This window comes from Pan paniscus, chromosome 11 (assembly GCF_029289425.2).
Source record: "Pan paniscus chromosome 11, NHGRI_mPanPan1-v2.0_pri, whole genome shotgun sequence".
Taxonomy (NCBI): domain Eukaryota; kingdom Metazoa; phylum Chordata; class Mammalia; order Primates; family Hominidae; genus Pan; species Pan paniscus.
Window position 1 is genome coordinate 7,071,505 of NC_073260.2, and position 24,915 is coordinate 7,096,419.

The 24,915-nt window shown below is 41.3% G+C and overlaps 1 protein-coding gene across 14 annotated transcripts in view; it reads left to right on the forward strand.

The window, feature by feature from the left end:
• The window catches only part of SETX (senataxin), a 96,155-nt gene extending 72,049 nt beyond the window's left edge, over positions 1-24,106 (forward strand). For 6 of the 14 annotated variants that reach the window (XM_034929357.2, XM_034929355.3, XM_055117545.2 and 3 more), the window contains 10 exons: positions 2,142-2,291; positions 3,980-4,087; positions 7,276-7,463; positions 8,373-8,465; positions 10,173-10,337; positions 13,800-13,898; positions 15,046-15,084; positions 15,814-15,901; positions 16,027-16,113; positions 20,546-24,106. In XM_034929357.2, coding sequence (XP_034785248.1) covers positions 2,142-2,291; positions 3,980-4,087; positions 7,276-7,463; positions 8,373-8,465; positions 10,173-10,337; positions 13,800-13,898; positions 15,046-15,084; positions 15,814-15,901; positions 16,027-16,113; positions 20,546-21,292 — 1,764 coding nt within the window. In that variant the 3' untranslated portion in view covers positions 21,293-24,106. The remainder of the gene's footprint in view (positions 1-2,141; positions 2,292-3,979; positions 4,088-7,275; positions 7,464-8,372; positions 8,466-10,172; positions 10,338-13,799; positions 13,899-15,045; positions 15,085-15,813; positions 15,902-16,026; positions 16,114-20,545) is intronic. The other 8 variants (XM_055117549.2, XM_057298618.1, XM_034929362.2 and 5 more) reach the window with 3 other exon arrangements.
• The last annotated feature ends 809 nt before the right edge of the window (positions 24,107-24,915 follow it).

Genomic DNA, 24,915 nt, shown 5'->3' on the forward strand with positions numbered 1-24,915 from the left:
ATGCTGGTCTGGAACATCCAACCTCAAGTCATCCCCCGTCTCGGCCTCCCAAAGTGTTGGCTTTACAGGTGTGAGCCACCATGCCTGGCCAGCTATGGGCTTTTCTCAGTTACATTTTAAATTGTTATGAAAAATTACAAACATCTGTGGAAGTGGAGAAAATGGTGTAACAACATTTGCATTTTTTTCTTTAACCTAAGAATGAATTCTTACCACCATCTAAGATTTCTAAGAGGTGGTTATAAGTTATCTTTTTTCTGTTTTAAGTCTGGTAAATATTTAAATTCTTTCTTGTAAGGTGCTCTATTTCTGCTTCCCATAAACTGCAAAAAACAATTATGATAATTATCATCAGATAAATAGTTAATGAAAATAGCTTTGGCCAGGCGCGGTGGCTCACGCCTGTAATCCCAGCACTTTGGGAGGCCGAGGCGGGCGGATCACGAGGTCAGGAGATTGAGACCATCCTGGCTAACACAGTGAAACCCCGTCTCTAATAAAATACAAAAAATTAGCTGGGCGTGGTGGCGGGCACCTGTAATCCCACCTACTCGGGAGCCTGAGGCAGGAGAATGGCGTGAACCTGGGAGGCAGAGCTTGCAGTGAGTGGAGATGGCGCCACTGCACTCCAGCCTGGGTGATAGAGCGAGACTCCGTCTCAAAAAAAAAAAAAAAAAAAAATAGCTTTGTGGGTGTTTTCCCTATTAAAAAAAAAAGTCACCTACATGAGCTTTAGGATGAGGGTGGCAACCGTGAGCCCTCCAGAGCTCCAACCTGGATAGAAGTAGAGTGATGGTGGGCAGAATTCGGCATAAGAAAGTACAGCACTTTGATTTTTGGTTTTTGTTTTTTGCAATTCTTGGCTTAGAGCATAAACTCCTTGTACTTGTGTTGGATCATAAGACTCCTGTAACATTTTGTAGCTTTTCTCCAGTATTTTTGGGACGTGAAAATATCCTGTAAGATTTAGACTCATTGAAGCTTAGCCGAGCCAGGTGTATACCCTGATTGTCAGAATGCAGCCCTAATCAAACCACATTGGGGTCAGGGAAAGAGGGTAATAGTAACTGATGACGTTAGTAGTATTTTTGCTGAAGTTTTCTCCTGAATGGATTATGATCTTTCTCTATGTGACTAAAATATAGTTGAATTTAATGCATATTTTCATTAGCAGTTTATTTAAACTAAAAGTTATGTGAAAGCTTTTGATTAAACAGATTTTAATCAGATTTTAAACAGAACCCCAGATTAATCTTTCCTGAGTCAAGGATGAAGTCCATCTTCACAGATGTTTTTTGCTGCTCATCACATGTGTTCTGTGGGCCATGGAACTATGCTCAGCGGTTTTACTCACTAGGTGGCTGAGGACAGTGTCTGACAGTGCTTTACTGTGTGAGCCGTGGAGGACCACAGTGCCACCCTCTTCCTAAAGCTCACACGCATGCCTTGAATTCCATGGTTGAATATATCATATGTGCTGAGATGAATCACCACTACTTCTTAGTAGCAAAAAGCAGCAAACTGAATCTCTGATGGAAATGCTGATTGAGCAGTGTGGGTGTGACTGTGAGGCATCACTCACGCTGTCTGGCTCCATCACAGCACATCGCGTTAGAGAAGGAGACCAAACTGTTTTTCTTACTGTGGAAATAGAGGATTTGTCAGGTTCACAGGCATTTTTGTTAGTACTAGCAAAAGCACTAAAAAAAAGACAGGGCAATATTATATACTTAAAAACTAACAGAAAAATGTACATTCAGGCTGAATTCCACTCCTGGTTTTACTCATATAATTCACAACTCAGAATTATTACGTCTCTACTTCAGATACCTACCTACATATATCTGACTACAGGAAGGATTGTAATCTACTTTGACCAAATCAAACCCTGGATAAAAATTTTTAATGTGCTTAAATCATATTCTGTGTTTCAGCTGCGAAGCACACATTCTTTCCGGTTTGTGATTATCTTAAATGTTTCTGCTGTTTCCTAGATTTGAGGGTTTCCCCTAACTTTTACTAAATATTTTTCTGTCATAAATATATTTTAATAAATAGTGAGTGTTTTATAGTAAACATAGGCCTGTCATAGTCAAGGATTGATGTACAGCTGAATATTGATTTAACCTTTGTTCTCTTAGGTTCAAGGACGCCCACAGAAAACACAGAGTATCATCATCTTAGAGTCCCATATCATCTGCTGCACGTTGAGCACAAGTGGTGGTTTACTACTTGAGTCTGCTTTCCGTGGGCAAGGGGGTGTCCCCTTCAGCTGTGTCATTGTTGATGAGGTCAGTGAACGGTCAGCCATACAACTTTGACTAGTACTATGAGGAGTAAGTCTTAGATGAATTGTGGCTGCTGAGATGTTGAGGAAATGTGTTTTTTTTTTTTGCATCTGATTTTCACTTGCTATTACCTGTGTATTCCCTTATGTAGAAATACACTCCTTAATGACCCTCCATAGTGAAAGTGGATTTTCCAGTATTGGGGGTTAGTCTTGAGGATGACTGATGGTTTCTAACAAAATCTCTGCTGAGTGACTGTCTCACTCCTGCTTAGAATATCTCTGGTAACCTTTTGAAGTAGTTTTAATATAATTTTGGATAGCTTTGAGCCATAGTATGTTCACCTGATGTCTTTTATTCCTAGTTCACTCTTTGAGCAAACATTTATTGGGTACCTACTGTTTGTCAGAACGTAGAGTCAGAAGACAAAAGAGATGGAGCAGGAGATACCAGAGAATTGAGTGATCAGGAGACCCAAGATCCAGTTTTCACCAGAAGGAAAGGACAAAAAGTGGAAATGATTAAATAGTTGAAGAAAATGTCATTGAATTTAAGAGAAATTTGAGTCTTGTCATCAAAGAGGCATGCTGAGGAACAAGGAAGAAAGATATGGGGAAACACACTCATGGACGCTCCTAATGTGATTTCTGAACCTCAAATACAAAGTTTTGAAAAGGGCCTGGGCATGGTGGTGCACACCTGTAATCCTGGCACTTTGGGAGACTGAGGAGGGTGGATCGCTTGAGCCCAGGAGTTTGAGACCAACCTGGGCAACATGGTGAAACCTTGTCTCTACTAAAAAGACAAAAATGAGCCAGGAGTTGATGGTGTGTGCCTGTAATTCCAGTTATTCGGGAGGCTGAGGTAGGAGGATTGCTTGAGCCCGGGAGGCGGTGAACGACGATCATGTCATTGCCCTCCAGCCTGGGTGACAGAGTGAGACTCTCTCAAAAAAAAAAAAAAATAAGTTAAAAAATAAATAAAAAATTTAAAATAAAGTTTTAAAAGGACTTTAAAGGAGAAAAATTTTTTCAGGCTCATGCCCAGCAAGAACAAAGAGCACGCATCTAGGATGTGCATGGCCTTCTGAACTTACGGCTGGTTCCCAAGTGGTAGTGGTCCCCTTGGTGGCTGACTTCAAAAATACAAGTTTGATTTTTTTTTTAGACGTGTTTGGAGAGTTTACTTTTTATTTATTTATTGTTTTTTTTTTTGAGACGGAGTCTTGCTTTTTTTTTTTTTTTTTTTGAGACAGAGTCTGCACTCACCCAGACCGGAGTGCAGTGATATGATCTCGGCTCCCTGCAACCTCTGCCTCCTGGGTTCAAGCAGTTCTCCTGCCTCAGCCTCCCCAGTAGCTGGGATTACAGGCACTTGCCAGCATGCCCAGCTAATTTTTTTGGTTTCGCCATGTTGGCCAGGCTAGTCTTGAACTCCGGACCTCAGGTGATCCACCCACCTCGGCCTCCCAAAGTGCTGGCATTACATGTGTTAGCCACTGCACACAGCCTGGAGGGTTTATTTTGTTGGTTTTGTTTTGTTTTTTGTTTTCAGGGAAAATTTGTATTTTTGATATTTGGTGCAGGAGAAGTGTGATACTTTTCTGAATGGTTAGAACTTTAATCAGATGAACTATATGGATAAATAGCAAAGATTGTTAAGACTGCCTCTCCCTTCTGTATCTTACCAAGGCTGGACAGTCTTGTGAAATTGAGACTCTTACTCCACTCATCCATCGCTGCAATAAGCTCATCCTAGTAGGAGATCCTAAGCAGCTCCCTCCCACAGTCATCTCTATGGTAAGTTTTTTATGTTCAGATTGCTTTAAAATGGAAGGGGCTTTTTAAAATTTTTGTTTTCAGGAGGGAGAGACATCTTTCTTGGATTGGCCTCTTAATTTGGAGGGAAAAGTAAGCAGTAACTAAGAAAAGAGAAGCACTTAATAAATTTTAAAAAATTCCTAAAAATGCCCATTTGGTCATAGTTGTTCTTCTGTGTATGTGTGGCAGAAGCGGTGTGGCAGGGACTTGGAAGCCTAGATGGATGACGTGCCATGGAAACCAAGCTTTGCGAAAGGCAGTGTGCACGTCTGCCTTTCATAAGTCTTTTAAGAGCTGAATCTGATTTATTTTAATCATACAAACACCAAAACAATAATAAAAGAAAAACTTCAGAAATAGAAGAATCCTACCCTCCTCATTTTTGTTTAAATATATACAAATTGAGGAAAACATGAAGTTAAATTAATTTTGGAGTACATTTCCATTTTTAGAATTTGGTATTCTAGTGTGAATACAAGAACATGTCTGTGCCCCTCACATCATCTGAAAGTGAAGGTACAGGGGAAAAAAAGACTCAATTACGAGCTCTGACTTTGGGAAGAGAAGAACCAGACTGTAGTCTACTCTACTCTGTTGGTTTTTTTAAATCTCACGAAAGATTCTCCTGGAAATGCACATTAGAATCAGGATCCAGTAGATGTTTTGAAGTAATCTGAAGAGGTTTTGAAATTTAATGAAATGTGTATTTTTTACTAATAACATAGATTATTTATACAGATAATTGAGCAGTGGCTTCATAAATAATCCTAGAGAACAGATCATTTTCAAAGCATTTTTGTTGAAGTTTGGAATGAATGCAGGTGGTTATCGTTAGTGGTTTTTGATTTCGGAATTATTCAGAATGATAGTGCAGTTCTTTGTATGACATTTGAGCACAGGTACATGATCATGTTAGAGTGTGGCCCAGAAGCACACCCGTCACCCAGTGAAAACCCGTGTGTGTAGGGAAGAACTGCTGCAGGTAACTTTGTTCACGGAGAATAATGAAGAGCAAATTCTGTATCCCATTTCTTTAAATGATGCAGGATTTCATTGAAGGGCCTTGGCATATAGTGAAAAGAGAGATTGTTAATGGGCCTCAACTTTACTGTCTACTTCAGTGATTGATAAAAACAACAAAAATTAGAAAAAAAATCCATTTGTGCTGTTTAAATTGTTGTACAAATAAAACAGGCTATTTTGAGAAAATAATTACAAAGTTCATTTCCATAAGGTGCCTTTTTTGACCACCTGTTTCTAGTGATAATTACAGTGAAAGTGAGTATTTTTAACAGATATTGCTAGGCATTTGTGTGTTTATTCGTCTTTTTCAGTATGTATATGTTGAGTGCCGGCATAATTCAGACACTGTTTAGGTGCTGGGGTTATGACAGTGAAGAAAACAGACAAAATCCCTGCCCTTATGGTGTTTGTATTCTAGGGGTTAACAGTGAGTCAGTTACTAAAAAGTGGTATATGGTTTGTATACATGTATATATTTATGTGTATATGTACGTGGGTTTGGTTTTGTTTAAAGGTGGCAAAATCATTTGGTGCAGAATTGGTTTTTTTTTCAATCAGTAAATCAGGGACATCCTCCCATGTCAGAATATATATTAATAAATCTATGTCATTTGTAGAATGCACTAAGGTTTTGTCTGGAGGTAGATGCGTTACCTTACATAACTTCCTTTTCTGTTTCCCCAAAGAAAAGATTAAAAATTAGGTTTTGTGAGCTAACGCAGATAAACTTTTGAGGATTTAGGTAAAATTGGCATATATCTATTAATAATTATTTTATGCTTGCACAAACCTGTTTAAAATCACACATATAAATAGGTTAAGAAGTAATGCCTTTCTTCCACTCCCATAGTTTGTGAAACAAGTTTATTCAGGCTTTGCACGTCTTCAGTGCCAGTATCTTTCACATCACTCATGAAGATTCCATCATCTTAGTGAAGTTTTCAGCACATTTTTACTTCAGGGTTATTTAAGATAAAGTACTTTTTGAAACTTTTTTCTTTTTTAATTATACTTTAAGTTCCAGGGTACATGTTCACAACGTGCAGGTTTGTTACATATTTATACATGTGCCATGTTGGTGTGCTGCATCCGTTAACTCGTCATTTACATTAGGTGTATCTCCTAATGCTATCCCTCCCCCTCCCCTTTTCGAAACTTTCTGTGTTGCTGCCATCGGAAAGTATATCCCAAGGCACAACTGTGGTAACATCAAGACAATTTATCCCATTTGTCACTTAGGTCACTGTTTTTTCAGATTGCAGAATATAACCCATTATTTGGTTTGTGAAATCCATTTAGCACAGCTTCGGCGTTCCTAATTCAAAAATTTGAAATGCTTCACCATCTGAAACTTCCCAAGTGCTGACTTTATGCTTAAAGTTCACGCTCGAAGGATATGCTCATTAGAGTATTTTGGATTTTTGGATTAGGGATGGTCAACACATAAGTCGAGTCTGTTTCCTTCACTGGAAATTAAGTCCTGTGAGACTTCATCTTATTCACTCTAGTGGTCTTAGCACTTCAAATTATAGATGCTTAGTACATATTAGATGGATGAATGAAGAATTTTGTCTTCAAAAGGCTTGTTTACAGTGGCATTCAATATGTCTGTCTGTGAGGGTGTACCCCCAGAAATAATTGTTAAAATCTGTGTTACATTTCCTTTATTACTGGTTTTTTTGGGTGGCGTCTTGTAGCATCAAAATAGCGTCAGTTGTCTTTCACAAGATCATATCTCTTTCATTAGCAGTATATGAGTAGAAAAGACCTCCACATATATTCAAGATTCATGGCATTTCGGCCAGGTGTGGTGGCTCATTCCTGTTATCCCAGCTACTCAGGAGGCCAGAGACGTGAGAATCGCTTGAACCTGGGAGGCGAAGGATGTAGTGAGCTGAGATCACGCCACTGCACTCCAGCCTGGGCGACAGAGCGAGACTGTGTCTCCAAAAAAAAAAAAAAAAGATTGATGGCATTTTGAGGCTCAGAGTCAGAAACACCTTTTTTCTCTGAAGCTGTGGTTGGTAATCTTATGCTTCCTGAACGTTGCCCTATACGTATTAGATCTCAGTAATTGTGTTTATAATACTGGGAAAGATATCAATGAATTCTTGGAAATTATTGCTTTATTTTGCCCCTCACAGAAAGCACAGGAGTATGGCTACGACCAGTCAATGATGGCTCGCTTCTGCAGACTGCTGGAAGAGAATGTAGAACACAACATGATCAGCAGGCTGCCCATTCTACAGCTCACTGTTCAGTACAGGATGCATCCAGACATATGCCTCTTCCCTTCTAATTATGTTTATAACAGAAACTTAAAAACAAATAGGTGAGTTCCCCTTATTGTTTGTGACCTTATTTTGTTGTAGTTTAGCTACTTATGAAGAATAGACATTTTACTGTCGTCTTAGGTCTTGTCATAAAAAGCATAAATCATGAAGGGTTAATAATTTTGTCCTGTTATAATAGCCATCATGTTGAATACAGCAAAGCACATAAAAAAGAAAAGGGGAAAAAGTCACCTATATTTATACTACCTAGAAATAATCACTGGTAACATTTTGGTATATCCACTTTCAGTCCTTTTTTTTTTTTTTTTTTTGAAGACAGGGTCTCATTCTGTCACTCACACAGGATGAGTGCAGTGGCACACAGTCCTGGCTCACTGCAGCTTCGACCTCCCAGGCTCAATCAATCCACCTGCCTCAGCCTCCTGAGTAGCTGGGACTACACTCAGTCACCACCATGCCTGGCTAATTTTTGTATTTTTCTTTTTGTAGAAATGGGGTTTCGCTATGTTGCCCAGGCTGCTTTCGAACTCCTGAGCTCAAGCAATCCACCCACCTTGGCCTCCCAAAGTGCTGGGATTACAGGCGAGAGTCACCGCACCTGGCCAAGTTTCAGTCCTTTTACTATGCATATCTTTTTTTACTTTTTAAATTTTTGAAGGAAAAATGTGGGACCATACTTAACATAGTATTCTGTGGCTTACTCTATTATGAGTGTCTTTCCAATCATACTTGTTATATTTTAATGATATAGATACCTCTCCTAGCACCAGGAAAGAAATAGAATTTGTTTTGTACCTTTCACTAATACACGTCTAGAAAAGAATATTCCTGTTATCCCCTTACTTGCCCCAGCCCACATCACCACACAGAAAAAATTGTAGTAATGCCAAAATATTTTCTTAAATCTTGACTTTATTCTGAATGTTGACTGCTTTTTTTTTTTACAGACAGACAGAAGCCATTCGATGTTCATCAGACTGGCCATTTCAGCCATACCTTGTGTTTGATGTTGGAGATGGTTCAGAAAGACGGGATAATGAGTATGTTCTCCTCTTGCCTCAGTCCTCTGATAGTCCCAGAATTGTTACATGATTTGCATTCATATTTCTGTTAAATACATTTCCTATACACATCTCTCTGCCTAGTGTCAGGGCACAGTCATTTTCACTTAAGTCGATGCTTCTTTTTTCTGTATAATGGGGATAATATTACCTAATGTCATAAGCAAGTGCTTGAGTAGATACTTGTTGAGCTCACAGCAGTGAGGGAAACAGACATGCCCATTGCAAGATGGTGGTCTCATGGGAAGACAGGCCTTCAGCAGGTCATCACCTGGGTAAGCAGTTATTCCAGTTGGGTTAAGTACTGTGAAGGCTAAGTATAAATTCAGTTGAATGAAGATGTGAAAGGGAGGAAGGAAGTAGTGACAGAGGTTGGATGGTATTGGGTTGTGAATAAGGGCATGTGTTCAGGTGGTCTGTATATGACAGCAAAGAGGAGTGGTGTTGCTAGAAAGCGGCAATGTCAGAGGAGCTGGGGATTCTTGTGAGAGAGTAGGGGAGGAGTGGTCTAGGGGCAGCATTTGTTGGCACGGATACAAATACCACTCTGTCATGAAGTAGGAGGAAACACAAATCCCACTTCTACATCATGGGATGGCTGCAGAGCAGGTGGCATCCTCAGGCGAGAATCAGGCGTTAGATAAGATAGAGAGGTGGAAGTAGGGAACACTCATTCAAGAGGTTACACATACAGAGGAGTTGTTGGCCATGGGATTGTAGTGCTGGAGGGACTGCAGCCTAAAGGTTTTAATGGGGCCTGTTGGAGGAGAGCAAAGGATTGCGAGTTAAGCCCCAGAGCATCATGAGGAAGGAGGGTTATGAGTGGAATGTTGACCAGAGAGGGTTAATCTGGGAGGGGACCAAGGAAAATGAAGATTTCAGGGATGGAAGAGATCGCTAGCTGACTGGGTTGTCCATTTAGTAAGTCTCAAAGTTAGGAGAATGGGTATTTAAGGCTCGTAAAGCAAGGCGGGTAAGGTAGCCTCAGGAATCAAGGGATGGGGCAGTGCATCCCCTGGTCTTGGTGCATTTCGGGTCCGGTATGGTCATGAGGGAGCATGTGTTTTCAGGAGGGCTTGAGAGTGCAGGATATGAGGCTGCTGAGGACTACAAAGAGGACATGAACCTGCTCCAGGGCCCCATGTTGTTCAACTGGGGTCAAGTGGGACACATCCTTCACATTGAGTCTGTGTGGATGGCAGCTGCTCGGTTGTGTGGTGTGTGTTGTATGCAGCCAGTGGTGAGGGACAAGGAAGATCATACATGTAAAGCATTTTCTCAGTGTTTGGAAGATAGTTAATCCTTAATTCATGTTAGCTATCTCTTATTCACATCTTTGTTCTTATTAATACTGCTGTTCTTACTACTGCTCTCCCTGTTTCAACAGATGAAGAAAGTGGTGCCTAAACTTCAGTTGATTTCAAACTCTTTTCTCTCTACAACTTCATTTTTCACTGGGCATTTCACATGTATTCATATTTACCATAGTATTTTCACATTTATTCATATATACCATATTAATGGTCATTGTAACAGCCTCTTGGAGTCACTGCTAGCTGAATAAAAGATGAAGCCTATCTGCCTGCCCTTTACTATAATGGGAAACAAACTCAGTGGAACTTAAGTTAGCAATTAGCCTGCTATTAGTTTTGATAACACTGTGTTTTCTTTTTCCATCTTGTTTAGCTCATATATAAATGTTCAAGAAATAAAACTGGTGATGGAAATAATTAAGCTTATTAAAGACAAAAAAAAGGATGTTAGTTTTCGAAACATTGGCATAATAACTCATTACAAGGCCCAGAAGACGATGATTCAGAAGGATTTGGACAAAGAGTTCGATAGAAAAGGGTGAGGCGTTTTTATAAATATTTCCAGTTTTCTTGTTGAATTAGAATGAGAGGATATAGAAGGAAAGAAGAAAAGGGAAACTCTTAAGGAGTGGTCTGTGCAAATTGGTGATACGGCACGAGGAAGCTGGGATGCTGCTGGCTTTCATGGACTTGTGCTGTGTGGCTCCTGGGTAGACAGGGTACTTCCTGGCAGTTGGAATGTCAACATTCTCCTTGGCAGTGGAATTGACTAAGAAACTTGCCAGGTCTTTACCTTTTAGTTCCATGACTTGTTCATCTGAATTCTTGTTCTAGCAAGACTAAAAGTAACATTTCACTTTAAATAAATGATTTAACCCTTGTATTGCCTTTATGTATAGAATGAAAATCATGTTTTTGTTTCCTTCTTACCTCAGCAGTAAAATTAAAGATTAAATATTGGCGATCCATAACCTTAAAATCATCTTAACTTAGAAGCACACAGGCTACCAAAATCGAATCTAGAAAACAATAGAAAATCAGACCTGTAGGCTGGGCGTGGTGGCTCACACCTGTAATCCCAGCACTTTGGGAGGCTGAGGCGGGCAGATCACCTGAGGTCAGGAGGTTGAGACCAGCCTGGGCAACATGGTGAAACCCCGTCTCTACTGAAAAAAATACAAAAATTAGCCAGGCGTGGTGGCGCGCTCCCGTAGTCCCAGCTACTCGGAAGGCTGAGGTAGGTAAATCGCTTGAACCCAGGAGGCAGAGGCTGCAGTGAGCTGAGATTGCCCCACTGCATCACTCCAGCCTGGGTGACAGAGCGAGACTCCATCTCAAAAAAAAAAAAAAAAAGAAAAAATCCGACCTTTATAACAAATAATGAAACATTTCCCAATAATGAAAAGCCCAGAACCAAGCTAAGCTGGTGAATTCTATCAAATATTAAAAGAAGAATGAACACAAGTCATTCTAACATGCTTCCAATAAATAGAACACTCAGATTCATTTTTTGAAGCCAGTATTACACTGATATCAAAGTCAAGGGAAAGTATCACAAGAAAACTACAGATCCAAATCCTTTATGACTAGATACAAAAATCCTCAACAAAATAGTGACAAACTGAATTCAGCAGGTTATTACAAGGATTTATACATCAAGACCAAGTGGGATTTATCCCAGGAATGCAAGATTGCTTCAACATATGAAAATCAATATGATATACCATATTAGAAGAATGAGGAGACCCACATAATCAGCTCAGTAGATACAAAAAAAAAGTTGCACGGAACCCAAAACGCTTTGATGATTTAAAAAAAAAAAAAAAAGAATACAAAGGAACTTTTTTTATTAATAAAAGGCATTTACAAAAAACTCACAGCTAACGTTATACTTCATGGTAAGAATGAAAGCCTTTCCTCTAAGATCAGGAAAGATGTTTGAAACTCTTACTGCTTTTTTTCAACATTGTACTAGAGGTTTTAGCCAGAGCAGTTAAGTAAGGAAAATAAATAAATAGCATCTTTACTGGAAAGAAAAAAGTAAAACTCTCTCTTCATAGGTGGCATGATCTTATTTCTAGAAACCCTAACAAAGCCATTCAAAGGCACTATTAGAGATAATAAGCTTAGCAGGATACAAGATTAATATGTGAAAGTTGATTATATTTTGATGCAACTAGCAATGAACAATCTGAAAAGGAAGTTGAAACAATTCTATTTACAATAGCATCAAAAAGAATAAAACACTTCGGAATAAATAGAACCAAAGAAGTATAAGACTTGTATGCTGAAAACTGCAAAACGTTGTTGAAAGGAATTAAAGAACACCTAAATAGGCCGGGTGCAGTGGCTCATGCCTGTAATCCCAGCACTTTGGGAGGCCCAGGTGGGTGGATCACCTGAGGTCAGGAGTTCAAGACCAGCCTGGCCAACATGGTAAAATCGTGTCTCTACTAATTATACAAAAATCAGTTGGGCATGGTGGCACACGCCTGTAATCCCAACTACTCTGGAGGGTGAGGCAGGAGAATCACTTGAACCCGGGAAGCGGAGGTTGCAGTGAGCTGAGGTCGCTCCATTGCACTCCAGCCTGGGCGACGAGAGCGAAATTCCATCTCAAAAAAAAAAAAAACCCACCTAAATAAATGTGAAGACATCCTGTTTTCATGGACTGGAAGACTTAGTGTTGTGTTGTTTTTTGCATTTTTTGTGTGTTTTTTCATTTTTAGTAGAGACAAGGTCTTCCTAAGTTGCCCAGGCTGTTCTCAAACTCCTGAGTTCACACAGTCTTCTCAAAGTGCTTGGATTACAGACATGAGCTACCATGCCCAGCCAAAGACTTAGTATCAGCGTGACCATTTCTGTAAAAAAGGCAGTTGGATTACATCTATAGATCAATTTGGAGAGCGCTGCCACCTTAACACTAAGTCTTAGTAAATAACTTGTACTATGTGGTACAATGAAATATTAATGAAAAAAGGGATGAAGTTCTGTTACATGCTACAACATGGATGAACTTTGGAAATGTTATGCTAAGGGAACAGTCACAAATAATCACATTTCGTAATTCCATTTATGTGAAACTCACAGTATAAGAAAATCTGTAGAGACAGAAAGTGTATTAGTGGTTGCCAGGGAATGGAGAGAGGAGGAAATTCAGGCTAACCTCCAAGAAATGTTTTTAAAATGTCTTAGCAGCCGAGCATGGTGGTGGTGCATGCATCTCCTTGGGAGGCTGAGGCAAGGAGGATTGCTTGAGCCCCAGAAGTTTGAGTCCAGCCTGGGCAACGCAGTGAGACTCTCTCTCTCTCTCTCTTTTTTTTTTTTTTTTAAAGTTTTTTTTAAAAATAAAGACTGTAAGGCCAGGCATGGTGGCTCACATCTATAATCCTAACATTTTGGGTGGGTGAGGTGGAAGGATTGCTTGAGGCCAGGGGTTTGAGGCCAGCCTGGGCAACATGGCAAGACCCCATCTCTACAAAACATGGAAAAATTAGCGTGGTGGTCCATGCCTGTAGTCCTAGCCACTTAGGAGGCTGAGACGGGGCTCAGGTGTTCAAGTTACTGTGAGCTGTGAATATGCTGGTGCACTCCAGCCTGGACAAGAGTGAGGCTAGACTGTCAAAAACCAAAAAACGAAGCCGGACGCGGTGGCTCACGCCTGTAATCCCAGCGCTTTGGGAGGCCGAGGCGGGCGGATCATGAGGTCAGGAGATCGAGACCACAGTGAAACCCAGTCTCTACTAAAAATACAAAAAATTAGCTGGGCATGGTGGCGGGCACCTGTAGTCCCAGCTACTCAGGAGGCTGAGGCAGGAGAATGGCGTGAACCCGGGAGGCGGAGCGTGCAGTGAGCTGAGATTGCACCACTGCACTCCAGCCTGGGTGACAGAGTGAGACTCCGTCTCAAAAAAAAAAACCCAAAAAACTAGTTTATAAATGTGTATACTTAATAATTATCTTCCTCTTTCCAGTAAATATGTTTCTCTTTTGTAAATAGACCAGCAGAAGTAGACACTGTGGATGCATTCCAGGGTCGGCAGAAGGATTGTGTTATTGTTACGTGTGTCAGAGCAAATAGCATGCAAGGTTCAATTGGGTGAGTTACTGTCATTGTTGCTCTTTTATACTTGTATACATTGTTGCTTGTTTATATTTCAGGATTAGGTTCATTATCACTGTTAGAGAACACCATTTGCTTTCTTAATTTTCTTTTGTGAAAACCTGTGTTATGAAAGTTTCTCTTTTAAGTTGTGAAATAGACCCACTGTTAGATCTTGGTGCAATCTTGGCCCACTGCATCCTCCACCTCCTGGGTTCAAGCGATTCTTCGGCATCAGCCTCCTGAGTAGCTGGGACTACAGGCATGTGCTACCACACCCAGCTAATTTTTATATTTTTCTGTAGAGACAGGGTTTTGCCACGTTGCCCAGGCTGGTCTCAAACTCCTGAGCTCAAGTGCTCCACCCGCTTTGGCCTCCCAAAATGCTGGGATTACAGGCGTGAGTCACTGCACCCGGCCTTGGTGTCTTTTATATTAACCCATTTCATAGTGTGAATCTGTTCTTTTATTTAATAAGATTCAAAGAAATAATTAGATTATACTTTGCAGAGGCATGTTACTCCCCATGGTATGTATCAAAGTGTCATTGTTTTCTGTGTTTTCCTGCTTTGGCTAAGTTTGTTCACCTTAACTACTGTCAGTTTATTTAAGATGCTAAGGACACCTGTATGAGTGACAGAAAATATCCCAAGCCCAAGACTCTTACATGATTATTTGTTTCTTGTCATGAGAAGCAGACAGAATTTACAGGTTATAAATAGTTTGTTTTCAAATAAAATAGTAATTAAAGTAATCTTTGCCCCTCCCTGGGATGGGCTGCATATACAGAGCCCAGTTGTATCTCAGGGTCAGTTTATAAATAGTCCTTCCTTTCCCAGCTAATTTGAAATTTCACTTTTATCATACATCAATTCTATTTCTGAGCTCTTTTTCTGATCTATTGAAATATTTATCTGGTGTTCATGTATTTCTACACTAGTTCTACAATATCTTAACAATCTAGATATATTTAAATGTAAGAATAAAGTGATTAGGCTGGTACCACATTTTTAGGATTTTTCAAGGCTTCAAGATTGCACTGTTAAAATTTCCAATTATCTTATCCAGGTAAAAATAGGAAATTGATAGATGCATCACTTTGAAGGAAGCCCCGAGGTTTTGGTTTGTTTCCTGTTTTTAATAGGAATTCTTCTGTGCCCGGTACCCTGTATTGGGACGGAGAGTAAGAAAGCACTGTGACTTCTAGAGGAGTGAAGGAGTCCTGGAAAAGCTGCCTGCAGTCCACCTGTGTCTCACATGGGCATGCTGAGTCATTCTAGAGTCCACCTGTGTCTCACTGGCATGCTGAGTCATTCTAGAGTCCACCTGTGTCTCACATGGGCATGCTGAGTCTAGAGTCCACCTGTGTCTCACACGGGCACGCTGAGTCATTCTAGAGTCTACCTGTGTCTCACATGGGCACGCTGAGTCATTCTAGAGTCCACCTGTGTCTCACATGGGCACGCTGAGTCATTCTAGAGTCCACCTGTGTCTCACATGGGCACGCTGAGTCATTCTAGAGTCCACCTGTGTCTCACATGGGCACGCTGAGTCATTCTAGAGTCCACCTGTGTCTCACATGAGGATGCTGAGTCATTCTAGAGTCCACCTGTGTCTCACACGGGCACGCTGAGTCATTCTAGAGTCCACCTGTGTCTCACATGAGGATGCTGAGTCATTCTAGAGTCCACCTGTGTCTCGGGCTCACTGAGTCATTCTAGATTCCACCTCTGTCAGACACGGGCACGTTGAGTCATTCTAGAGTCCACCTGTGTCTCGGGCTCACTGAGTCATTCTAGATTCCACCTCTGTCAGACACGGGCACGTTGAGTCATTCTAGAGTCCACCTTTGTCTCACATGGGCATGTTAAGTCATTCTAGACAAAGAAGGAACTCTTTTTTTATTGCCTAGATTCCTGGCAAGTTTGCAGAGATTGAATGTCACCATCACACGAGCCAAGTACAGCCTCTTCATCCTCGGACATTTGAGGACCCTGATGGTAGGTACTAGAGAGCTCAGAAGTTTACCCATTGTTACTGTTGTTGGATTGAGTTTTTGTTCTTATTTTCCATCAAAGTGTAAATGATTTCTGGATTACAAAATAATGGTTGTTATGTTTTCCAGCAACTTCTTCCTAGGAGCTTTTGTGTACACGTGAACCATTCGCCTTTTTTCAGCCCAGAACCCAAGTATCTACACTGGGCTCTCAAGGTGACCATTTTAAAACAAATTATCCACATCATAGGATTATTGTTAAGAAGGTATATTAAACCCACAAATGTAAAGTGCCAAAGCAATTGCTTGGCACTTAGTAAACACTCAGTAAATGTGGCTGTTATTGGCCCAGCTTAATGCCAGAGAGAGTTTGCAGGCGCGTGCTCTGCTCTGCTTTTCTGCTGGCACTGGGAGCTGTGCTGCTCACTCTGTTTCTCCAGCACTTAGCGCCTCCGGCATTCTTCTGCCAGGACAGGCGCCCCTCTGGAAGGAGGTGTACGAGTTTCCAACTTCAGTAGACAAATGGTACAGCTTAATTCACTGATATCACAGCTAGATGTAGCACGTATTTGCTGTTTGTCTTATTAGGGGTAATAACTTTGTAGTTTTCCTCATTTCTCTTTTTTATGAAGTCATTGATTTCATCTAAGAAGAGCCAACTTGGTGGCTGTTTCCCCTGGTTTTGGTTCCTGCCACCAGGTGGCGCTCAGATACACCTTCTTTCTCGTTTCACTCCTCTATCACCTCCAGCCTTTGTCGTTTGTGTGCCTGCTCTGAAGGAAGTTTTAAAAGCTGTGTATCGTTTATTTTTATGTACCTCCTATTTTTAAGTTGATATAAAAAATCTTTGTAAGTTTAAATATTACTGAAGATTATGCTTCTGATGTATTATCAATATTGACATTTTAAAATACAGCAATTAAAATTATTACATCACTCTTAAATATATCCAGTGGAATAGAAAGCAATATTATTTTATTTTTTCCTCTCTTTGAAATTGTACTTCCATTCCTGCTTGTTTAGGCTAAGATTCACTGGGGTAATCTCTTTTTAGAATTAAAAGCCTTTAAATTAATCTCACTGATCTACACCTGTCTCACAAAAATTTCTGTATAACTTGAAAGTTTAAAAAGTTGTTTTCCCCTGGCGGGAGTGCAGTGGCACAATCACAGCTCACTGCAGCCTCCGCCTCCTGGATTTAAGCCGTTCTCCCACCTCAGCCTCCTGAGTAGCTGAGACTATAGGCGCATGTACCACCACACCCAGCTAATTTTTGTACTTTTAGTAGAGAAAGGGTCTTACCCTGTTGTCCAGGCTGGTCTCAGACTCCTGGGCTAAAGTCATCCCACCTCGGCCTAAAAAGTTGATTTTTATCACTATTTGGAGAACCCATGTGAAGGGTGCATGCAACCTCTCAGTACTTTCTTTGCAACTTCCTGTAAATCTATAGTTATCTCAAAATATAGGTTTGGATTTTTAAAAATAGCTTTTCCTGTGACCATAAGCATCTGAGTGTTAAAACGTGATCTCTTATCAATTGAATAGCCTGTTAACACTTATTTGTACAGTTGAGCAAAACAAGACAAATATATTTAATATCACAGATTTTGATCATGTTTAAACCTGACAAGTAAATGAAATGTTACTAGAGATACATCTTTTAGCGATGCCTCGATTAAAGGAGGCTTCGTGGGCACTACTGTTTTTCATCCTCCCTTAAGTTGGCACCTCATGGTGTTGATGTGTCTTGGCAGTGCACTCTGGATGGATGAGGCGCATCGTGATTGTGAAGGGTGGGGTGCAGGAGGCAGGGCAGCCCAAGGAGGACATGGGAAGTGGGGTTTGGAAGGTTATTCTGTAACCCTTTTTCACATTCTGTTTAGACAGTGTTTGGGAGCCCCTGGGTCACACTTCCACAACTGTGCAGACCACTGACCTCCAGCTAATGGCACCGACATTGTCTTCACTCTAGGAAGGCAGTGCTACAAAAAGAGACAGACGAGAATCTGAAACTTCCCGACATGTCAGCTGGGCTTCCTAACTTTTTTTGTCCTTGGGCTTTTTCTTTGTTGTTTTGGGGATTCGTTTACTTTTGTTTCTAATTTTTTAGCCTAGTTCCCCTTATGGAAATGGGATCAATCATTAAAGCATTTGATTTCCTCTGAGAAACCAAGGCTAATAGTGCCTGCTCAGAACTGTTTCTGTGATCTTAGGAATGGATTAAACACTAAGTTTAGGTGTAGTGAACTTAGCAAAAATCGCAAGGCCATCTGCTTCACATATGTGTTTGAGCCACAGGCTAAGGATCTCTAGAGATCTGAGTGAGAAAGAGAACTGAGCCCCAGAGCCTGGCGCTCCCTCCACAGACCTGTCTTCAGTATGCCAGCCACCGGGCCAAGCATTTTATTCTGGTCACATGACTTTCTCCAAACCTTGAAAAACTACTGTGAAGTCAGCTTATTACCATAGTTTATCAAATTCAAGAAACCATTCATTATAATATGCACCACTATTTTATGTACCATTATTAGACTATGACACAGTGCCTTATTTTCACTTAGAACTTTCATATTTATTGAAAGGACTCTTAAGACTTTAGACAGATTTTTACCATATTCTTATCCATACATAGAAAATACAAGTAAAATAATAGGTTAAGATATTCCTAAAAATATTTCATTTTCAGAATCTAGCACGAATGAATCACTTCCCAATCCATAGTCATCAGTGTTGTCATTCATCCCCAGTGCAATAATAAGGTTGGCAATTTAGCATTTGCTAAGAGTTTCACCATTGTCTCCAGGATTTCTTAGAACCCTTTATCTCCAGTGTATAAGGTTTTTTTGGTTTTTGTTTTTTTTTTTTGAGACAGAGCCTCACCTTGTTGTCCAGGCTGGAGTGCAGTGGCACGATCTCAGCTCACTGCAACGTCCGCCTCCTGGGTTCAGGTGATTCTCGTGCCTTAGCATCTCAAGTACCTGGGATTACAGGTGTGCACCATCACACTTGGGTAATTTTTGTATTTTTAGTAGAGACGGGGTTTCACCATGTTGCCCAGGCTCGTCTTGAACCTCTGACCTCAGGTGATCCGCCCGCCTCGGCCTCCCAAAGTGTTAGGATTACAGGCGTGAGCCACTGTACCTGGCCCAGTGCATAAGTTTTAATGCTGGTGTTATCTTGTCTTATCAGAAAATGTCTGTAGAAGGTTTTCAGGCAAGATTTTTAAATGGTTTATTGACTAAAAGTCTAAGGGTTATAATTGCCTCATCATGTAATCTCCAAGGATAGGTACATGGCCAAGAGGCTCCCCAAGGTCAGAAATGCTAAAATGTGAAAGCAATGTGCACTTTAGAATCCATTAAATAAAATATTACTCCTATTTTACAGATGAGGAAACAGGCTCAGAGAGGTCAAGTGACTTGACCAAGGTCACACAGCAAGTAAATACTGTGCAGCCTCACTGCTTCCCTAACATACCTTTATGAACAGTACAGGAGCCCCCATGAGAGGGTAGCTATCCTTTTTCTTCTTTTCTTTCTTCTTTCTAAAGAGACCCGAATTCTAGTGGTTGTAAAGCAGCAGCCTCCTCTGAAGAAACTCGGGAAGAGAGGAGAGATGCATGTGTTTGGCGACTTTCCCGATGGGATTTAATATCTTAAGCTCCTGTAGGAAACAGGCAGAAAGTGAGATGATATCTTGAGATCTCGGTGGATGAAGATGTTTTAGCCTTTCGGGGTTTGGGAGGCCTTTAGAAATCCAGTGAAAGCCTTGGGCCTTTTTCTAGAATAGTCACATGCACTCAGAAGTTTGCTTTCTGAAACCAGACCTTCCTGTTTCAGAACGTTAGCCCTGCCAAGAGGTGTAGGCAGTACTCTAGATCACCAATGTCCAAAGGACCTTTCTGTGATAACGGAAATGTTTTGTGTCTGCACTGCTCAGTACAATAGCCATTAGTCGTGTGTGACCGCTGTGTACTTGAAATGTGGCTGATGCAATTTAGGAACAGAATTTTTTATTTTAATTTATTGAAATATAAATAGCAACATGATGCTCCTAGTGACTAGTGCAGACCTGCATTGCAGTTGAATGCACTGATAAAAATGGTTGAAGTTCGGCCAGGCATGGTGGCTCATGCCTGTAATCCCAGCACTTTGGGAGGCTGAGGCGGGCGGATCACGAGGTCAGGAGATCGAGACCATCCTGGCTAACATGATGAAACCCCGTCTCTACTAAAAATACAAAAAATTAGCCGGGCGTGGTGGCGGGCGCCTGTAGTTCCAGCTACTCGGGAGGCTGAGGCAGGAGAATGGCGTGAACCCGGGAGGTGGAGGTTGCAGTGAGCCAAGATTGCGCCACTGCACTCCAGCCTGGCGACAGAGCGAGTCTGTCTCAAAAAAAAAAAAAATAAATAAAAGTTGAAGTTCTCCATTATAGGTTGTGACCAGGTCTTATTTTTTAGGAATGGGACTTTATCATTTTGTATTTGAATTTATTTTTTCCTTTCATCCTTGTCTGACGAGTAATGAATCTTGAGAATATGTTCATACAATAATATGTATTATTTGTTCAGAAATGAAAGCGGAACTCTCTGCTTCCCAAGCAGTGTCTCTTTGGGGTATAATTATTTCTCCCTTCTCATTGTTTCAAGGAAAACCAGCATTGGAATCAGCTGATTCAGGATGCTCAGAAGCGTGGTGCCATTATTAAGACCTGTGAGAAAAACTATAGACATGATGCAGTGAAGATTCTGAAACTCAAGCCTGTGCTGCAGAGAAGTCTCACTCACCCTCCTACCATAGCCCCAGAGGGGTCCAGACCCCAGGGTGGTTTGCCCAGCAGCAAGCTAGACAGTGGATTTGCCAAGACATCTGTTGCTGCTTCTCCATACCACACACCCTCTGACTCCAAGGAAATTACTCTTACTGTTACTTCAAAGGACCCTGAAAGACCTCCTGTTCATGACCAACTTCAGGACCCACGACTGCTGAAGAGGATGGGCATTGAGGTCAAAGGAGGAATATTCCTTTGGGATCCACAACCCTCGAGCCCCCAGCATCCTGGAGCAACACCTCCTACGGGCGAGCCGGGCTTCCCTGTCGTTCACCAGGACCTGAGCCATGTACAGCAGCCCGCTGCTGTAGTGGCTGCTCTGAGCAGCCACAAACCTCCCTTGCGGGGCGAACCTCCAGCTGCCAGTCCCGAGGCTTCCACGTGTCAGAGCAAATGTGATGACCCGGAAGAGGAGCTCTGTCACAGGAGAGAGGCCAGGGCTTTCAGTGAGGGGGAGCAGGAGAAGTGTGGCTCCGAGACCCATCACACCAGGAGGAACTCTAGGTGGGACAAGAGGACACTGGAGCAGGAGGACAGCAGTTCCAAGAAAAGAAAGCTTTTATAGGAAAGCCCAGTGACATGGGCCAGCAGCCACAGCATATTGTAAACTGAAGATGACCAGCTCGTGGGACCATCTAGATAAGCTTGTTTTTTGTAAGGAGTTTGTGTGCTGTTGGAAAACATGGAAAATGCATCCTTAACACCTGAGCCTCTGGTCATCTTCAGTATTTTCTGTCATTTGCAAAAGCTTTCAGAGGGCATTGTGTATCCGTAATAATGTCCTTGTGACTGGAAATGTTGATCTCTTAGTCTTCTATAGACAAGGAGGTCAGACTGGAGTGAATGTTGTAAAAGTTGAAATGTATATTTGTATAGCAAATAACAAAATCCTTTTAAAATTTAATCTAGTAGACCGCTTTTCTTTCCCCCTGTTTAAAATGTTAATCATTTTTCAACAGAACAAACTTTATATTACAAAAAAAAAAAAAGATGGGAGGAGGGCGGGTCCTTCCAGCCATTGTTAGGGCAAGACAGATTGATTAACAGCCCAGCTTGGAATAAGCTGAGTTAGTGCTGGTGGGTCAGGTGTCTCTGGCTCTATTAAAAAAAAAAAAAAAAAAAAGCAAAAAACCCCCCAAAAACCTGGAGTCTCCTAGGGGACACTTTGGGCAGCACGGTTATGTTAGGTAAAGTCTTGCTGACATGGTGCATTTTTAGATAGAGTGCATTGGCCCAGGGTATTATATTTCTGTGATGAGTTCATTTACCTGTTTCAGTATGCACATAGTTCCCTAGCTAAAATTCCTAATCTTCTTGAGAGAGAAGAATATGGAGTGAAAGAATAATTCTTGAGCTATCATTCAAATGCTCCCAGCATATTGTGAGCTTTGTGTGACTGGTGAGGTACAGACATTTGGTTGCCAAATGCTAGATTAGCGCTGGGTCAGCTGTGGAAGAATCGCCTCAGCTTACAGATTGTCAGACAGATCTAACTAGTTTTCCAGAAAGCCTGGGAAGCTGTGTGTTCAACATTTCCCAAGGGATTCTGATCACCAAGCAGCTTGGGAACCACTGGGGCAGGCCAAATAGAATATTTTGGGCGGGAAAGAAGCACCCGATTTAAAATGAAGCGTAACCAGAGGAGTTCAGAACTGGGAAGAGAGTGGTAGACTTCCTGTGATCTTCAGAAATCATCTACCTGGTAAAAATACATGCTGTTTAGAATATCTGATAGGTGTTTCCAGCTACTATTAGAGGTGATAGTGCTTTTGTGGGGGAAAAAATTGGTCATGGTGAATGGAGATCGAGGAAGCTCAGGACAAGGGAGGGGTGGGCTGCCTGATTTTGTCCAGTTTTCCAAATATCCACACAGTGAACTGGAGTATCCTAAACATGAGAATGTACAGTTGACAGTTGTAAAACCTAGGGGTCTGTAGTGAATGCTGTGCAGCCCCTTATCTCATTTGGGGGTAGGAAAATAGCTGAAGATTCATGTGCATTATTTGACATTTCCTTTGTCATCTGCTTTTCAAGCAAAAAAGGGTTTTGTGTTAGAAATTCTACTTGAGCAGATCATAAAGAGCTTTAAAAAACAACTTTCGGTTGCCAAAAGTTTGAGCATTTGATTTCATTACCTGTGTCTCCCTCACTGGTGTCCAGACATCTGACTAATGTCAACTGAACACTCCTGAAACCCAGGGAGCAGGTGACTTCCTAGAGTGCTTTGTCCCCAGAGTCAGCCACTGCTTCCTCTGTGGGGGTGGAGAGTTTGTCTTTGGCCATGCAGTGTGCGACAGTTCAGGACGGGTAGGGATGGGTCCCACTCTGTCTCGGTCAAGGGCTCTATCAGCTTCTTCCATGTGCCTTTGGGAAGAAATCTCGTTACTTTAAGTTTGCTTTCCTGTTATCTTGATGAAGTGCCCATTTTAGCAGACACTTGTAGTGGTGACCACTTAGGGAATGTACAAACTCCTAAGCTTCTAAAGGGAGGCATGGCAAAAACAGTTGGGGTCAGGATGTCTCTCACGCTGCTCATGTTAATACTATTAACACATGATTTGAGAAATAAGTTTTCTCTAAAATGCATATTTTGCTGCCACACACTGAACAATATTATTTCCAGTGAAGTTTGATGCCTGTTCTTACGTTGTGTTCACCTGTTGGTTCACCACTCAGCAGATCTGATTCTGCAAGAATTAATGGTAGAACTAGATCATCCTTTCTAACAGACGAGCCTGTGTCCTTTGACGGCCTTTCACAGCGGAATGCAGTTGTACCTCACATTACTTTTGAAACTTCACTCGTTACAGTTGGTACAAGTATTTGCCAAAGCCATTTCCTGTGTTCACCGTGGCCCCTCCTGATGCGGCTGTCAGCGCAGCGTTGTTGAACAGGGCTATTCTTTTTACAAGGTGTGAAGTGTGGCTCTTTGCTTCGTCTTTGCCATGGCATTAAAAGAAAGTTCCCTGTCTTCTTTCAATATTAGTTATTTCAAATGAATATGTGCTACTTAAAAGCTTGTTTTGTTTCTTTGTATATAATTTGCCTTGGATTTATTGTGCACAGTTTGTTGAGTTGTATGTTTTTGTGAATTAGGAGTAAATTTGACAAGTACATATGAATAACCTCCTGTAAATGAATTTTATAACAAAAATGTACTGAACTATTTTTTAAAGTTGTGCAGATTAGCAATTTTTTGCTATAGCTTTGACTTTTCTATGCTGTGAATTAATAGCTGCGATTTGGCAAACAGTAGCCCTGTTGTCTTTGTTAAACCCTAAATTTTAAGAGGAAATGGCAGAATTAAAAGCAGAAACAAGATGACGGATATGGATTAGAGGTTATATATTATGAAGTAAACTACAAAGTACTAACATCATTTCGTCTGCCATTTGGTTTGCTTTATGCTGAAATTACTTGGTGGGGATTTGTGCAATTCAGATATAAAAAGTTTCATTATCCAGCCCGGCCCTCCTTCCTAGCTCCTTTTGGAATCTTCTCTGTACAGTAATGAGGTGCATTGAGGCCAGCTGTGCTGTTTAGTTACAGACTGAAGTTTGGTCCAACAGAAATATGTGCTGATCATTAGGCTGGAATTGGGGTGGAGGTGAGATAGGAGGAACAGATGAACAGTGACCCGTGAAAGGAGCTGCCAGAAGCACTGGTGGAGGGACAGGGTAGAATTGCCCTGGCCAGGGGTAATTGCTGATGGTTATAGAAGTGGAACACACTTTATAAAACAATAACTTCACGAAATGTAGTCAGCTTCCCCACACTTGTGCCTTTTAAAAGGCACTTGACCTCCGCCTCTGTGTCTCCTTCTGTACCCAGAAGTGTGTGCACACAGCCCACTTGGCCTGCTTGGCTTGTTCAGTATGCATACACAAATTACCAGGGAGGGTAAAATGGTGTGTTTGGGACTTAGGGGGAGTAATAAATTTGCCCAATGGCCAGGTGAGAGGTGAGTGCTGCATGGTGGTCATTTGTGGAATTTGTTACTGCAGCAGCCTTAGTGATGGTTTTTGAAGTCACCAGACATCTCTCTCCTGACCCATCCGCCCCCACAATCGCCCCCACCTCCTGGGTTTCACCATTCATTGAGGAATAAATAATTCAGGGACGAAACTAAAATTTAGCCTCAGCTCAAATAGAATTGATAGTGTTGTACAGCACCACAAAGGCAGTTTC